The following is an 18,678-nucleotide window of genomic DNA, read 5'->3' on the forward strand; positions in this document are numbered from 1 at the left end:
AATACCTGTGCAGTCCCCGCCTATCTCTTAATGCATCTTGTACCCGTGCACCCTAGCTCACTGTGGCCAAACTCAGTCTCCTTGGTGTCTTCGCACTTGCTATTCTCTCCCCTTGGCAGGCTCTAAACCCAGTCCTTAGCATGACTGAGCTTTTGTTATTACTCAGGCTGCTGCTTCTGCAGAAAGGTCATACCTAATCCCTGTCTATCCACCCACACTGTATCACGTGACCTGTTTCTGTCTTCACAGCACTTGTCACAATGTGAGAGTGCCTGAGTCTATTTATTGTCTTCACTAGCTGAGTATAGACAGAGACCCCCAAAAGTCAGTAACCTTGAAGCCCTAGCAAAGGTCAGGGCTGTGTACCACCCAGTTAATCTAGATACCACCCAGTTAATCTAGATATTGGTAGCTGAAGCAACCTCCCTACCTTTAATCATGTAAATTGCCTAAGGATCATGCTATGACCTAGTCTGTGTGTCATTGAAACCTCCTTACCCCAGGGCTACCCCAGACCAAATAAAAGGCTGGAGCGCGCATCGGTGGAAGTCCTTCTGGACTTGCCCGCCTGGTCCCCCAATATTTCAAAATTATCTCGTGTCATGTCTCTCTCATTTGTGTGCGGCCCCTCTTTCAGATACCGAACCCTACTCCACACACAGAACGTGGAGGGAGTCTTACACGACATGAGTGCATCCTATTTTCACATTTGCTGGATATCTTTGCCACAAGACTGTAATCATAAAGTAGAAGTCAGGTTGTCTTTTTAAGATGGGGCTCTAGAGTCAGCTACCTGGCTTTGAATTCTAACAAAGCAAGAGCTGTGCGACTCTGGGCAAATTATTTAACTTCAGCAGTAAAATGGGGACATGGTGATTATTGTGAGGTTTCAGCTGATAGCACAGTCCTAACCCCCAGGAAGTGCTTAATGAAAATGTGTGTTGTCTCACTGCCATATCACCAGCACCGTGCAGAGTGCCACCCATAAACAGATCTTCTCAGTCAATAGTTCAATTTTAGCCCTGGTCAGTGTGGCTCAGCTGGTTGGGTGTCGTCCACTGCACTGAAAGGTTGCTGGTTTAATTCCTGGTTAGGGCACATGCCTGGGCTATGGGCTTGATCCCCAGTGAGGGGTGTACAGGAGGCAACCGGCAAATGTTTCTCTCCCTCTCCCTTCCCCTCTCTCAAAAAACTCTCCACAAAAAACCTTAAAATAAACTTAGTTAAATATTTACTAATAGATCAATATTAGCTGCCTACATGGTGGAGGCTCAGATTTTGAAGTAAAGATGTCTTCCTAAAGTACATTTAAAACTTTTCTTAATGGAAATAACATAAATTATAAGTCTCCTGTAGAGAATATTAGTTACTCTGTATTTAAAATGTTTTCATTATGGGCCGAAACCGGTTTGGCTCAGTGGATAGAGCGTCGGCCTGCGGACTGAGAGGTCCCGGGTTCGATTCCGGTCGAGGGCATGTACCTGGGTTGCGGGCACTTCCCCGGTGGGGGATGTGCAGGAGGCAGCTGATCGATATTTCTAACTCTCTATCTCTCTCCCTTTCTCTCTGTAGAAAATCAATAAAATATATTAAAAAAATAAAATAAAATAAAATAAAATGTTTTCATTATGGGATAACACAGGGCTTAAATACACAAAAAAATACTTATCCAATGCCATGCTGGTGGGATCAGTATACAGGGAACCTGAGGCTTGACTCAGATCTACTAAACATTCTACTTCATTTTTAAAAACAATTGATTTACAGAGAGAGGAAGGGAGGAGGTGGGGGTGGGGGAGAGAAACCTCAATCAGTTGCCGTCTGCATGCGCCCTGACCGGGGATTGAATCCAATACTTGAGCATGTGCCCTGACCGGGAATTGAACCCGTCACCTTTTGGAGTACGGGATGACACTCCAACCAACTGAGCCACTCGGCCAAGGCTGAACACTATTCTTCTTAACATTCTTTATCTTGATCTATATATAGTGTTTCATGTTTCCTTTCATCTAAATGACACAAAAACATCTGGTTTCTGTATGTGCACAGGTACCTCCAAAGGTCACACTCACTGCCCAGCAGTCGCACACTTGCCTCCCAGCCTGCCCTTGAGGAAGACAGTAGAGCATCACACCCACGCTCAGGGCCGTCTTGGGGTTGATCGCAATGAGCTGGAACACGGGGCTTCCCGACGGCTCCCTCTCTTTGGCACAAGGATGACTCAGAACAACAAAAAGGAGCCCCTGATTTAGAAGAAAAATTAATAACCAAAGAAATCATTAGGACTATGGTGAGAAAAGAAAGAACTGGCAGAGACAAAACGAAAGATCAACAGACTCGTCAGGCTCCCAGCCATTCCCAGTCTCTGCGTGTGAATTGGGCGAATGCACTGCCCTCCACCTTAGACGCGGCTCACACCCCAGCCGCCCATTTGAGGAAACACCGGCCAGAGAAAGAGGGAAATAAGCACATGACCGGAGGCCTCAAACTAGCAGTGCTCATCTGTCAGTTGGTTTTTGGACATTCAGAACATATTTTCCCATAAAAGCAATCATAAGTGGCGACTAGAGTTAAGGCCAGCCTATAACAGTTTATTCATTTGTATTTATAGAGTGCGAGTGACCAAAAAATACACCATGACCCATGGTCGTTTCTGTGGGAAAATGTGTCACAAACCTTGCCCAGCTTTAAAATTACATGTTTTTCTTTTTCTTTTAATCCTCACCCAAGGATATGTTTTTACTGATTTGAGAGAGAGAGGAAGGGAGGAAGGGAGGAAGGAAGAAAGGTCAGGAGGGAGGAAGAGAAACATTGATTGGTTGCCTCAAATACACACCCTGACCGGTAATTGGAAGCGCAGCATTTTGGTATATGGATGATGCTCCAATAAACTGAGCCACTGGCCAGGGCAAAAATTACATGTTCTATTAACATTATTGTGTGTGAAGATACTTGTCACACACATATGTATACATGTCTATATGTATGCTACATGTTGAAAATAATTATCTTTGGGGGTAAAATAGGAAAAATTAATTATTGGGCCATTTTACCCAGTTCTACCTTACACATTCCCAGAATGACTACATTAAAAAATTTTTAAGTTGATTTTAAATAGAGGAAGGGAGAGAAAGAGAAACATTAATGTGAGAGAGAAATATCGATCAGTTACCTTCTGTACACTCCCCAACTGGAGATCAAACCTGCAACCTGGTTATGTGCCCTGACTGGGAATCGAACATGTGACCTTTTGGTGTATGGATTGATGCTCCAGCCAACTGAGCCACCTGGCCAGGGCCAGAGTAACTGAATTTTTATAATGAGAATACATTACCTTTATAATTAGAAAACAACTGAGAGTTAAAAAAAAATGTTAAATGCCATACACTTAACTAGGGTTCAGGCAAACTATGGCCCACAGGTAAAATCTGGCTCAAGGCATATGGGGAAGTTTTTTGTCCAAAATGTTTTATTGGAATGTAGCCACACCCATTTCCCTGTCATCTCTGGGTGATTTTATGCGATAGTGGCAGAGCAAGTAGCTACAGCAGAGACCATGTGGCCTGCAAAGTTAAACACTCACTGTCTGTCCCTTTACAGACATGTTTGCCAATTCCTGCACTCAGGTATAAATTATGATTTCTGGAGGTGGGCTTCATGGGGAACTCTTACTATTTTTTCACATTTCTGTTCTCAATGTTTTAAAATGAAATAGGTATTACTGTAATACCAAAGATAAATGCTTAGTAGATAAATTTAATAATTCCAGAGACGAATTCAACCTCTTATTTTAGGATGAATAATAATAAGCCTCAAGACCATGTGACAGATTACCTAAGACCGCAAAACTTTTGCATTCATGTCCACAGATGCTGCTGGGAAAGGGAGAGGTGCACCCTTTGCGTTCAGAGCCTCCCCGTGCTGAGGCCCGCAAGACTGCCCCTGGGGCTGGGCAAGTGAGTCTCCATACAGCACCCAGCTGGCTGCTTCTGTCTCTGCTTATGGCTCAACAGCGCACACATGCATGAGCAGTGACTCCTGACTCTGGGACAACTGCCTCCAACCTGTTCAGATGCCAAAACCAGATTGTAAGCCAACTGTATTAACATAATGGCTAAGAGGCTGTGGTTCGTTTCTATACGAGAACACTAAAGTCTAAGAGAAAAGCATGTCTATGACCATTTAATCATCCTTCCTCAGGATATACATTCACATCATAAATTACTTATGGCAGTGGTTCTCAACCTTGGCTGCACATTAGAATCACCTGGGAATCTTTTTAAAATCCTGATTTCTGGGCCTCATCCTCCAGAATTTCTGTTTCTTTGTTATGGGGTGGGGCCACAACATTAGTAACAAAGAAACAGAATTTCCGGAGGATGAGGCCCAGAAATCAGGATTTTAAAAAGATTCCCAGGTGATTCTAATGTGCAGCCAAGGTTGAGAACCACTGATTTATGGCAATGTGGCTGGGAGCCAATTCTGTTAATAGGATAATATTTCTCGTTGTAAATTCACAGCCAGAAATTAATGTTTGCCCTTAAGTCATACAGCCAGAAAATTCACCAAGCAATCATACTGTACCAACACTTCATCCATTTCAAGAAAGAACAAACACTGCTGTCCAATTTTGAAAAAAACAGGCAACAAGGAGGTCCAGTCAATTACTACTAAGTTATTGCAGTCACTCAGTGATACCAAGAGTAGCACTCAGAACAGACACGGAATGGTCCCGGCTGATGGGCACTTACCATTTCAGAATAGGCTTTGTGACAGACGGAGGCTTGGTAGGAGTCACCAATGTGCATCTTTTTCAGGAGCTGACCAGTTTTTAAATTCCTTAGACACCAAAAACAGGTAAGCTGATAACACTCTTCCAGGAAACTGGTTTTCACATCAAACTCTCTTATTTATCACAGCATCCGTCAGGAGCGGACCAAGAACCAACTAAGGGACACAGGACCTTTGTTTTGTTTAATCACAGCCTGAGCTAAAAATAGAACTATAGTTTAATTTCGTCAATGGTTTTTTGTTTTTGTTGTTGTTAATCCACTGCCACGGATATTTTTTTCCATTGATTTTTTAGAGTGGAAGGGAGCGAAGGTGGGAGGGGATGAGAGAGAGAAAACATCAATTGGTTGTCTCCCACACATGTCCAGACCCGGGCCTGAGATCGAACCTGTAACCCAGGTACATGTTCTTGATGGGGAATTGAACCTGTGACCTTTTGGTGTGCAGGCTGTTGTTATAACCACTTCGCCACTCCTGCCAGGGATGGCCAATGGTTTAATTTGATAGTTTAGCCCTCTGCTATGCCACTCGGGAGAAATCTCTCCAAATTCAAGGAGAAAGGGTTTCAATGATCTCATTTTACTTGGTATTAAAATTAGGCACATGGTGTAGCTCTAATCATTATGATTTTGTCACAATTTTTGTTATACCTAAATTTTCCATGGACAATGGTCAGGAAACCAAATCTGTTTAGGCAAGAGATGACACCTGAAAGAGACGTATAATTATGTCTCTATAATATCTGCTTATTCCAGAGCCAGCCCCAGGTAACGGAGAAAGAAGGAAAGACTGAGCTGGGGTGAAAAATGGAAAAAAGGGTGAAAGGAGAGAAGAGGCTAAATGTAAAAGAAACAAGAAAAGTTCGCTGGAACCACTCCTCAGCTGGAGGATTTGTGACATTAACAACTGTTCTATCATGTGACTCTGCCTATGAAACCCTTTCAGTTGGCTCCCATTAGCCACGGATAAAGTCCAAGTAATTTTTCATGGAACTTACAGTCCTCACGAAGCCAGCTCTGTAGCACTGTTACTCACACTGCTCCTGTGCCCGACAGCTCACTATCTGTTCAACATGTATGCATGTTCCCAGCTCTCTGCCTTTGTTCAAGTTATCCTTCCGAATGCCCTCATTACTGGCCAACCTCCTCCCCGTGCTGACCAACACCCATCCATGTCTTATGGCTCAGATTATGTCCCACCTTCTCCCAGCAGCATGAGCTCAGTTTAGACTCTCTCACTCCTCCCTGTCTGCACCAGTCCACAGAAGTCTCCTCACCTCCAATTCCATATAGTACTGTCCTCATGCCTTATTTTTAATGTAATATATACTATAATAGGGTAGAATGCAATCATTCAACACATACTTCTGAACTTCTAGGGCCCAGGTACTGTATACAAAACTAAAGACAGGAAGCTAAATTCTCATGTAAGTACGCCAGGTTTTCCTCATACAAGGGACACCAGAGCAGGTGTATCCCTTACAGAGGTTAGTGCATGTTCTGTAGACAGTAACTGCTCTCTCCCAAATCCCAAAGCTCTATTATTGTGACACTAGGAACTGTGAAGCAATCTTATTTACCTACAAGTTTTTAGGGGCCTTGGGGCCAGGATTCATATTTACATCCCTCACAGAGAAGTAGAGACTCAAATATCTATTAAATAAGTGAAAGATGGTACTCAGTTAATGTAGCTTGACCAAGATTTAATATTTAAAGCTCTAGCAGTAGTTTCAAAGCAGGCCACTGAGCCCTGGCTGGTGTGGCTCAGTTGGCTGGGAGCCATCCCCTGCACCAAAAGGTTGCTGGTTTGATTCCTGGCCAGGGCACATGCCTACAGTGTGGGGCCTCATCCCCAGTAGGGGTGTGTTCAGCATGTTTCTCTCTCACATCGATGTTTCTCTCTCTCCCTTTCTCCCCCTCTCCTTTCTTCTCTCTCTAAAATCAATAAAAACAGGAAAAGTTATTTTAAAAAATGCCACTTGAACCTGGAATATAACATGAATTGCTTTAGGCACCCAACAAATAAGGAGTCCCACAGGAAAGGTGAACAATTACTATATGTACATGTATAGGGTGTCCCCCAAAAGGTATATGCATACTTTGAATAACTATAAAGGCAGTGTTTATTAAAATACACTTCGATTTAAAAATTGAGCTATCAGCTGTTAAAGTGTATATATTTTTTTAAAAAAATATTTTTATTGATTTCAGAGAGGAAGGGAGAGGGAGAAATAGAAACACCAATGATGAGAGAGAATCACCGACCAGCTGCCTCCTGCATGCCTCCCACCAGGGACCAAGCCCACAACCCAGACACGTGCCCCTGATCAGAATTGAACCCAGACCCTTCAGTCCACAGGCCGACGCTCTATCCACTGAGCCAAATCAGCCATGGCAAAGTGTATATACTTTTTTGAGGGACATCTTATAGTTATAGAGAGCCCAAAGGTAAAAGATAGCTTCTGATAGACAGCGTGAGCCATACTTCTTTGAGTAGCTACCCTAAGCAAACAGCTAAGACAGGCACTAAGAACTGATATAGGATGTGGCACTATCTTCAAGGACTTCCATAACACAAAGTAGCACACACTAAATTAAAAATCAGGGCCCCGGCATTCAGACAGGGAAATGCCAATGAGGGCTGAGGTGATATGACAGAACTCAAGGTAACTGTGGGGGAAGGTACCCCTTAATTAGGACTCAAACTTACTCTTAGTACAGAGGTCCCTCCCCAATCCCAAATTCTGCTGTGACCCACTACATATGAGATGCTAAGACAACTATTAGCAAAAGGGGGGAAACGAGGGATGGGAAGAAAAAAGGGAGCCAAGTGTATGGAGCGGGAAGAGGGAATTTTTGTAGTACGGCCTGGGAAATGGAAGCTGAAGGAAAGCAAACATGGGCCCCACACAAGGTTTTCTTTCTGGGCAGAGAGGAGAAGGCTGGAGTAAGAGTGTTTATAAAATAACAGCATAAAAGATGATCTGGAGGTTGAATATTGGTTCATGGCAATTACTAGATTAAATTAATAGTCTCGGAGCTACATAATGAAGTCTGGACTATAGAGATAGCAGAAAGACTAGAAAAGAGAACTTTGGTAAAGAACACTGTCCTCCAATAAGACCTGAGACCTGAGGGAAGTGCCCGAGTGGGAGCCTGCTGCTCTAGATGCAGCAATGTGAGAACAGGCCCCTGGCAGGCTAGAACACGGTCCCCTTTCAGGGCTCCCCGGGGGGGGTGGGGGGGGCAAGGCTTCTCTCAGGGGCCATGCTTTCCTACGTTACTCCCAGAAGGTTAGCAATGGGCAGTGCAGAAGAGGTAGGTAACAGTGACATTCACATAATAACTTTCTCTTTTCAAGACCCATTCTGGCCCCAAGGAAACAGTTAATGGAAAAGCTTCTAAGAAAAACAAATCATTATTCTCCTAATACAAATTAACCCTGCAAGACCGATGGCCAGGCATGGTTCTCCCTGTGGTCAGGAAAGAGAGGTGGCTGGGGACTCCTTGAGTTCAGTTTCCCTATCACAAAGTTACTAATTTGGATTCTGTAATGAACCATTTTTTATGTACCTAGTAATTCTGGATTATATTCTAGGCATCACGGATGACACATCACATAACTCTGGATTCTCTTAGGTTTCCCTGAAGAGTATTAATTCTGGCCCCCCTCCCGCCCACCCAGTAACCTGTTAACTTGGCTAACCTCAAATTCCAGTTGCTTTAAAACCTAGTTCAGTTCTTTATGCTTTACCCAGGCTTCCCTCAGTCTGCCCCACATACGTGTCATATAAAAGGTCAGCCAGATATTTAGGCAGAGATTATAGCAAGAGTTAGGGCTCTTCTCTGGCGCTCTGCTTTTGGGATTTCTCTGCCTCACTTTCACATTGAACCAGCAGGACAGCAGGTTTTCTTTTTATTAAATGTATTTGGGAGCCCTGGCCGGTTTTCTCCATGGTTAGAACGTTGGCCCTCAGACTGAAGGGCTGAGGTTTCAATTCCAGGTCAAGGGCATGTACCTGGATTGCAGAATTTATCCCTGGCCCAGTTGGGGCACGTGCAGGAGGCAACCAATCAATGTGACTCTCAGATTGATGTTTCTCTCTCTCTCTCTCTCTCTCCCACCTCCCTTCCTTCCACTCTCTTTTAAAAAAGAAAAATGGAAAAAATATTCTTGGGTTAGGATTAACAACAAAAAGAATGCATTGGGGAGACACTGGTTTACAAAATTATACATGTTTCAGGTGTACAATTCTACAACACATCAGAAGGTTTCTATAAAGCTTTTGGCGAATCAGTGGTGGAGTGGAGCCTGCCCTCTACTAAAAGCCGTAAGAACCAGAAACTTGTCCAGTGACATTTCCCGTCTCTAAGGGTTGAACCCCCTCTAGTATCTTTATTCTTTTTCTCACTCTCCAGTGTCTTCAGTTAGCTGATTTTTATATTTATTCTAGAGTTTATAGTCACTTGAAGTAGGAGAGTTGGTCTGGTAGAAGCCACTCAAGCACTAACCAGAAGCAGAAACAATCATACATTTTTGCCAATAAAATTTCATTCATTGATAGTCTACTCAGACTGATACTTTTCACAATGTCTGAATTAATATGATGTTCTTATAAGTATCTAGCATCTGACAGTAAACAAACAAAAACTATCATATTTACGGCCTCTTATTTCATCTTAATGACCCTGTGAAATTAGAGGTATATCCTTATATTGCAGAAGAGAAAACTGAGGATCTTGAGGGAAAACTTACCAAATAACAATGTTGTTCATTATAGTGGTACCAAGCAGAGCTTCCTGTGTCCCTTGAACCTCAGCAAAAGTTAGTACCGTCTCTTCGGGAGGCATCAAAAACTGTTTTTCTTCACTTCTGCATTTAAAATAGCATTAAAAACCAGCACTTTGTAGCAAAGCACTTTCTTTTTTTGGGGGGGGGGCGGGGTGCGGTGAAGAAGGAAACTTTATTCAGTGGAAAAGAGCTCAATTGTGATACAGCACAGCTGTGAAAATAGCACGGTTGTGAGGCAGTCCTAGGACCAGGTGGGCCTGAGGCCGGGCCCCTATCTGCTCTGCTCCCTGCTGGTCTGCTTTGCTCTGTGCTGGTCTGCTCCACTGTGCTTTGGTCTGTTCTGCCTGTGCTGGTCTCCTCAGCTCTGCTCCAGTGAGGTATCTTCAGTGCTAGCTCAGCCAGGGAAACCCACTCTTTCATCTTCAGTGGAAAGGGAAAACGTGTAGCAAAGCACTTTCTAAGCAGACCTTCTACATATTATTGAACTCTGTACAATAAACTTTAACTCAATACCAGAAAAAAGATCCAATCAGAAGATATGTATATGCTAAACTTTCTACAACATGTATTACTTCTAATTATCTACCTGGATATACTGCGAGCACCACAAACTCATCATATCGAACTAAATTCACCAGCTCTCTTTAAACTTCGCGTTTCTTTCTGCATTCCTATCTCAACGAATGGTACCATCGCCCAGGTGGCCAGCCCAGAAACCTGGACATTTTCCTTGTCTCCCTCCTTTCTATCTCCTCCATCACCAAGTCCTAATGATTTTATCATCTCACCTATCCCAAATCTGTCTGCTTCTCCCCATCTCCACTAACACTTTCCTAATTTAAGCAAATAATTGTCTCTTGTCTAGATTACTGCAGCAGTTTATAAAAAGATATGCCGTCTATTACTAGAAAAGACAGAGTAGTAATCACAATAAAGTATATAAAGGAGTATACAACAGACACAGAGGACACTAAGAGCTTCGTTTTCAGCGTGTTGAATCCGAGGGAACCCCAGATGTCTAATGAAGAGGCATGCAGGTCTAGAGGTCAAGAAAGAGCTCAGAGCTGGAAATGTATGTTCAGAAGTAGTCAGCAGCTGGACAGTAACTGAAGCCATGAAAACCAAGTGTGTGGAGCAAGAGAAGGGTCTAGACCAGGGGTGGGCAACCTTTTTGACTCGAGGGCCACAATGGGTTCTTAAACTGGACTGGAGGGCCGGAACAAAAGCACGAATGGAGTGTTTGTGTGAACTAATATAAATTCAAAGTAAACATCATTACATAAAAGGGTACGGTCTTTTTTTTTTTTTTAGTTTTATTCATTTCAAACGGGAAGCGGCCCGCGGGCCGTAGTTTGCCCACGGCTGGTCTAGACTCTAGAATCTGGAATATTTAAGGGGGACACAGAGATTTCAATGACAAAAGGAACGAACAACATTTGCTGAGCCTCTCCACTGCACTGGCTTTCTCCCTGCACGTCCGCTTCCACCTTTCTAACTGCTCTACGTTCCAGCGTTGAGAAGAACCTGCGACACCACGCCCACAGCACAGAAAGAAAAGATGCTGGGGATCCAACTTTCTCTGAAACCCGGGGATGAAATCATGCTTTATCTAATGGTTAAATCAGCTGGTGCTTTTCTTACCCTCCTTCTGCAAATGTCATGATCTCTACTTGCTGATCACAGAGGGTCCTGCTGCTGCTGACTAGCCTCCTCTTTGTCAGGCCAAGCACAGCGTGTATATTTCCAGTCCTCAGGAGCACCTGCTGTTCACATCCACCATCAGAGGAACAAAGTAATGCCCTAAGTCAAAGATAAAAAAAATGCAGAGAAGTCAGAAGTCTTTTTTTTTTTTTTAATAAGATTTAAAAATTGATTTTACAGAGAGAGGGAGAGGGAGAGGGAAAAACATCCACCGGCTGCTTCCCGCTGTCCTACGGGTTCAGCGTGAACGTGAGGCAGAGAAATCCCAAAAGCAGAGCGCCAGAAAAGAGCCCTAACTCTTGCTATGATCTCCGCCCAATTATCTGGCTGACCTTTTAAATGACATGCATGTGGGGCAGACTCAGGGAAGCCCAGGTTTTGGATCAAGGCCGAAACCTGGGCACTCGCCCTGACCGAGAATCGAACCTACAGCCTTTCAGTGCATGGGATGCTCAACCAACAGCCACACCGGCCAGGGCAGGAATAAGTCTTTAATAGTAAAGGACTAGGTTCAAATTTTAAAAGGAAACTTAAGTGTGGGATCAAGTGAAAGATAAAGGAAAAGAAAACTTCTGGAGAACTACGCACCTGATTTCTCTGATTTCCAAATTCCCCAAGGCCACACACACAAGATTACACACATCAGGCATGGGAACAATCTGTAACACTGGAACCTAAATAAAATAAGAGCCAAAATGATGTTTGGTCGTTTCATTTTTAAGCAACCTAAATTTTCCAAAAGTTGTTGCATCTGTTTTCATTCTTACTATACCAGGATAGTTTCCAACATTTGGAAATGTGAGAAGGTTCGGCAAACACCCTTTTTTTATTAGTCGTAAATCCAAATAAGCTACATGCATAACAGTGTTTACTGCAGCATTTATTCACGCAGCTTATGCTCCTACCAACAGGGGAACAGTTAAGTAAATTCTGGCATCTGAGCCAATACAACCATTAAAATAAATTTATTCACTGAACAAATATTTATTTATTGAGCACAAGCACAGAGCAAGAAGCTGTGGATAGACTAGAGAACAAGAATGAAATCTGCTAAGAGAGGAGATTAAATCTTCAAGGTTCTCACAAAAAGAAAAAAAAAGGTAGTTATGCAAAGTGATGGATGTGTTCCATCACTTAACTGTGGGATTCCTTTCCCAATGTATACACATATCAAATGATCGCTAAGTACACTTTAGACATATTACAAGTTTATTTGTCAATTATACCTGAATAAATCTGGAAATATAATTAAAATTCTACATAGATAAGTATGAAGGAGAACTGTTTATATGCTAAGTGAGAAAAAGCAGTTTAAAAATTGTAAGCCACTAGGAGTGCACCAGGTGGACATGTATGAAGATGGACAGGACCTGGAAGAAAACATATGCGGAAAAGCAGCAGGAACGATGCTTTCATGAAGGGTAAGATCGGTGGGTGTCAGCACGCTTAGAAGTCAGAACAGATGGAAATGCCAAGCTGCTTCATCAGCTCGAGATAAAGACCCACCTCTGGGTGAACGTGCGGTAAAGCTAATGAAGCACAATGTGAACTGCAGACTAGATGGCAGGGACATGGTGCTCACTGCACCATTTTTCTGTTATGTTTGAAATTCTCCTAATAAAGCTTATCTCTCTGTTCTGTTTTGCAGTCACAGACCCCTGCTCCCCCTTTGGTAAGCTACCCATCCATTATCATGCAAATAACCGCAAAGATCTCTTTTAGACTTGGACTCACCTCTGCAAAGTGCCAGGAATACATTTTTTCCCACTGCCCAGTATCCAGAGGTTTCCAAAGAGAAACTGCGTATTCACAAGCAGTTATGATGCACGGCTCTTTGACACCAGCTACCTCCCACCACATGGCACTCACATCCACGGAACAGGAACCTGAAGGATTCTAACCAGAATGGCAACAATGTTATGCTAAAAGGATACTTGGGGCCTGTTTTATGAAAAAAAATATGAAAAGTGATGCATGACAAGGATTAATTAAATACCAAGTAAGTGTAATGAAAGTTTAATGCAGGTCAAAATACAGCATGGTGGGTCTCACAGGTAACTAAAAAAACCTGCCCATACACCTTCATCTCATGATGTAATTTAAAAGCATAGCTCCACCCTGGCTGGGTGGCTCACTAGGCTGGAGCATAGTCCCATACACCTAAAGATTGCAGGTTGGATTCCAGGTCAGGGCACAGTCCTAGGTTACGGGTTCAATCTCCGGTCGGGGTGCATACAGGAGGCAACCAATGGATGTTTCTCTCTTTCTTCCTCTCTCAAAAAAACACATATACAAAAAAACCTAAAAAAATAAAATAGACTACTCCAGAATAGAATACATTCAAATTTAACCACAAAAGATAGACCATAAGAACATACCCACTTAGAAATTAAACATCCTGATGAACCACTCATGGGTTGAAATAACACACTATTTCTACACGAACAACAAGGAGAGCACTAGGCATCCAAACATACAGCCTGGGGGGGGGGGGGGGGGGAGACAAACACGCAGCATGTGGCCAAAGCAAGATTTCCCCAAAAAAGTATAATCAATCATAAATGTATTCATTAAAAAGCAGAAAGGCCCTAACTGGTTTGGCTCAGTGGATAGAGCGTCGGCCTGCGGACTCAAGGGTCCCAGGTTCGATTCCGGTCAAGGGCATGTACCTTGGTTGGGGGCACATCCCCAGTAGGGAGTGTGCAGGAGGCAGCTGATCGATGTTTCTCTCTCATCGATGTTTCTAACTATCTATCCCTCTCCCTTACTTTCTGTAAAAATCAATACAATATATTTTTTTAAAAAGCAGAAAGATAAAGTAAGCAAGCAGCTCAAGAAAGTAAAAGAACAATGAAAGGACCACAATGAAAAACAGTAGGAAGGAGTTATTAAGGGTAAAAACAAAAGTAAATGAAATAGGAAATGAAAACTCCAACTATCAGTACAACCAAAAACTAATTTTCTACGAGACCAACAGAATGGACAAATCTCTTAAATCTGATGTAGGGAAAAAATATTTTTTAGAAATGGGGGCTTTTACTTGAAGACACAATGAAACAGTTGATTCCTGAAGAAACTAAATTATTAAAATTGATTGAAGAATAGCTTTGAAATGACACAGGTATTACTATGTATCTTTTATTGAAAAGGAATCTGGAGCTCAGAGGCTCAATGATTTGCACAAGGTCACCAAGCCAGTAATTGGCAAACAATTTGTGGATTTTAAACTCTTTCTTCTGTACCAGTTCTCAACTGGGGGCCATTCTGCAACCCTCCTTGGGGGACACTTGACAATGTCTGCAGACATTTTTGGTTGTTGCAACAAGGGAGGGGGTGCTACTGGCTCTATTCGGTAGAGGCCAAGGCTGCTGCTGGATATCCTTCAATGCACAGGCCACCCAACCTCTCACAGCAAAGAATTATCCAGCCCCTAATGTCAGCAACGCTGACATTGAGAAACTGTACTCTACACCGTGACTACAAAGGTAACTAAGTCACAGGTCCAGTCTAATTCTCAGGATTTACTAAAATGTCATTAACAGAATATTGTTTTTGTTTTGTTTTTTTTTTAAAATATATATTTTATTGATTTTTTACAGACAGGAAGGAAGAAAGATAGAGAGTTAGAAACATCAATGAGAGAGAAACATCGACCAGCTGCCTCCTGCACACTTCCCTACTGAGGATGTGCCCGCAACCAAGGCACATGCCCTTGACCGGAATCGAACCTGGGACCCTTCAGTCCGCAGGCCGACGCTCCATCCACTGAGCCAAACCGGTTTTGGCAGAATATTGTTTTTTTAATGCAATGATCAGTTTAAGAAAACTATTATTGAGTTGAGAGAGAGAGAGAGAGAGAAGGGGGGAGGGAGAGAGAGAGAGAGAGAGAGTAATCAACTTTGTTGTTCCACTGATTTTATGGATTCACTGATTGCTTCTTGTGCCCTGACAGGGGACGGAACCTGCAAACTTGGCATATCAGGATGACACTCTAACCAACTGGCCAGGGCTCATTAACAGAATATTGTAATTTATATTTCTTAGAACCACATACATCACACAGCATATAAAGATTAACCATTCACTACATCACAATCAAGAACTGCTACCCATTTTCTGATATATCACCTTAAGTGGTTCTTCTAGAAACATTAGATGATTTGGGTAGGAGAGTCACAAATGACTCCTCTTTCTTTCTCTCCCTCTGTTAATGCCTGATTTTTATTTAAATAAGTTGAGTTACTGAGCTTAAGTTTTCTTGGCAATAGCTTGACATACGAACTTCTTCAGATGATCTCAAAATATAAATATAGGTGAATACTGTGAAAAACAAAGAACTTAAATCTGTTTTTCTGAATCCTTTTTACCAAATTTATTTAATAGTATTAAGAATGAAAAGCTATTGCCTGGCCGGTGTGGCTCAGTGGTTGTGTGTGTCTACCTGTGAACCAGGAGGTCATGGTTCGATTCCCGGTCAGGGCACATCACATGCCTGGGTTGTGGGCTCGGTTCCCGGTGGGGGGCAGTGCAGGAGGCAGCCAATTAATGATTCTCTCTTATCATTGATGTTTCTCTCTCTCTTCCTCTCTGAAATCAATAAAAATGTATTTTAAAAAACGAAAAGCTATCTAATAAAATTCTCCATTTTCCTATTCATCACATTTTTTTTACGTGTAAGACAAAGACACATTAGAAGGTAACAGTGTTCTGACCTTTAACTTTGAAACCAACTGTAGGTTGCCTGGGTTTAAGCTGTCACAAGCAGGAACATCTGCTAATTCAGTCTGTAGAAACAAAAGTCACACCATTAATCTACACTTTACGTATGACATCTGCTGCATCATTCACTCATCAAAATGCCCACTTCTTATGGCAAACTGCTTCACTGATGACAAAGCCAATATTAAACACATTTTTAAATTAACTTTAATTTCCCCAGAATGAACTTAAAGTTTACAGTGATGTCCTATCAAGGAAACATATCAAAACATTCTTAAACACCGAGGAGCCAATGTGTACAGAAGTCACTGAGGTGCGTCATTCCTTCAGAGAAAATGTCACAAAGGAAGCAGATTGTACCTGTTCGATGGAATGTTCCCCCGAGTCAAGGCATTTGCTTCCACAGAGTGGACTTTCTTTGGAAGGGAATGACTCAGTGGGGAAAGGTGTTGCTTGGGGACCAGAATCGTAGGCACCGCCAGGCTGTCCCTTCCTTCCTGTCACACGCAGGCTGCCATCTAATTTTGGTTGGCTGGTGCAACTGTGGCATTGCTCACTGTCACTGGCTTTCCCAGGAGAAAGCTGGGGTGAAGAGCAAGTTAGTTCAACACCCTCTGCAGACACTTTGTCACAGCGCGTCGGGGAGCCAAGAGCTGGAGTAGTGCCTAAGACGGGGAAAGCGGGGGAGCACACATCTGCCGTCGGTCGGCCATTACCGTCCGGTGTAACAGTATTTACAGGAGTGAAGAGTAACGCGGGCGAGGAAAGGCCCTTCTGCCCAGGCTGGCTTTTCAGCTCTGGCATTTCAGGAGGTGCTTTTCCTGGTAGAACAATCAGTTCCTCTTCCAAGCCCTCCATTTCCATGTGGACTTGCTTAGGAGTCAGTTCCTCCAAAACAAGATCATTTCCCTCTTTCAGATGCCTCTCTCCATACACGTTTGATCCGAAAGGCTCAGTCAGCTTTTCTGAGCAGAACTTCAGTTTTTCAAGCTTAAGAGATCCAAAGTCTTCATCAGGTAACTGAAAGTCTGTGATTTTGAGAAAAGACGACAGTTGCTTTAAACTTAGCATTTCATTCTTATGAGGCGGAGCACTGGAAGCATTGCCGCCCAAAGCTAAATAGGCGTTATTAATGGGAGAAAAGGAGTCCTCTTTTTGGCAGTGACCTTCCTTCCCTAAAACAGAAAGGAACAATAATAACAAATACCCAACAAGAGACATTAACCCCCAACAAAGAGTGCACTTCTGAACTCCAACAGGATGTAACAGTTCATCACTTTCCTCCTCCGTGACCCTGAAACCTCAGGGAACAGTTCAAAAATCAGCCACAGGTTCGTGGTTAACTAGCAGCTCTTCTTGTGCAGTCGCCCAAACAGGTGCTGACAGCGTTAGTTGGGGGAAGTCCCAGTTAGTAGGGGTCTAGTCCCAGCTCAGCCACTGACTTGTTGTGCTACTTTGGGCAAGTCAATGCACTTCCTCTCCCCTGGCCCCTCAGAAAGGAAATGGACTAAGAATCTCTAAAGTCCTTTCCGCTCTAAAACTATGATTCCAACAAACTACCAGAATGCAGTCTACAAAATGCTGGCTTTTCTCACTGCAGAAAACTTAGTCCCCCTTTCAAGCAAAGAGCTATTTACTACTGGAGGCCCGGAGCACGACATTAGTGCCCTGGGGCGGGCGGGCAGGGGGCGGGCGTTGTGTGTGTCCCTCAGCCCAGCCTGCATCCTCTTGCAGTCTGGGACCCCTTGGGGGATGTCCGCCTGCCACAGAGGCAGGAGAAGCTCCCACCACCACCTCTGCGCTTGCCAGCCAGAAGCTGGGCTTGCTCCTCAGCATTGCCTCGGAGGCAGGAGAGGCTCCTGCCACGGCCACTGTGCTCACCAGCTGTGAGCCCGGCTTCTGGCTGAGCAGCGCCCCCTGGTGGTCAGTGCACGTCATAGCAACCGGTCATTCTGCCACTTGGTCGATTTGCATATTAAGGTTTTATTATATAGGATTCTTAGAGACTGGAATTCTTCTATACCATTCAAAATGCATCTGAATCCATCCCCTAATAATTAATAAATAAATGCTAGTACATATACATACAATGGATTATTCAGCCATAAAAAAAGAATGAAGTACTGATACATGCTAGAATATGGATGTATCTTGAAAGCAAGGTGAAAGCAGCCGGACATAAAAGATCGCACATTGTATAATACATTGAGATGAAATAAGTAAACCCATACGGAATAGACTGATGGTTGCCAAGGGCTGGATGAGAAGAAATGAAGACTAAATGCTTAGTGGGTACAGAGTTTCCATGTCAGGTGATAAAAATGTTTTGGAACTAGGTAGGGATCACAGTTGCAAGTTGTAAATGTACTCAATGTCACTGAATTATTATTCATATGTGAAGGGCACCTAAAAATTTTCTTAAATGTAGCTGCAGGTTACTAAAATAGCAGATTATGTCAACATATAGAAAAGTTTCTAGTTTATTCTTATATTGCCCTACTTTCTATTCCTTTGTATTCTTATTGACTTAAAAGATGATACAATATAATGACTCTTATTTTTAACTAGAGGCCCGGTGCACGAATTCAATCGGGGCCACAGGAGGTTGGCTGTGGGAGCACACTGACCACCAGGGGGCAGCTTCTGTGTTTAGCATCTGACCCCTGGTAGTCAGTG

At 43.1% G+C, this 18,678-nt stretch overlaps 1 protein-coding gene across 6 annotated transcripts in view; it reads right to left on the reverse strand.

The window, feature by feature from the left end:
- The window catches only part of PALB2 (partner and localizer of BRCA2), a 28,966-nt gene that overhangs the window by 995 nt on the left and 9,293 nt on the right, over positions 1-18,678 (reverse strand). The window contains exons 5-12 of one of the 6 annotated variants that reach the window (XM_059692090.1): positions 16,363-17,030; positions 15,996-16,067; positions 13,018-13,179; positions 11,872-11,957; positions 11,224-11,382; positions 9,547-9,663; positions 4,752-4,839; positions 2,095-2,243 (exon numbers count right to left, since the gene is read on the reverse strand). In XM_059692090.1, the coding sequence (XP_059548073.1) occupies positions 2,095-2,243; positions 4,752-4,839; positions 9,547-9,663; positions 11,224-11,382; positions 11,872-11,957; positions 13,018-13,179; positions 15,996-16,067; positions 16,363-17,030 (1,501 nt within the window). Of the gene's footprint in view, positions 1-2,094; positions 2,244-4,751; positions 4,840-9,546; positions 9,664-11,223; positions 11,383-11,871; positions 11,958-13,017; positions 13,180-15,995; positions 16,068-16,362; positions 17,178-18,678 lie in introns of those variants that run through there. The other 5 variants (XM_059692089.1, XM_059692091.1, XM_059692094.1 and 2 more) reach the window with 5 other exon arrangements.

The sequence above is a fragment of the Myotis daubentonii genome, chromosome 4 (assembly GCF_963259705.1).
Source record: "Myotis daubentonii chromosome 4, mMyoDau2.1, whole genome shotgun sequence".
NCBI classification, from domain to species: domain Eukaryota; kingdom Metazoa; phylum Chordata; class Mammalia; order Chiroptera; family Vespertilionidae; genus Myotis; species Myotis daubentonii.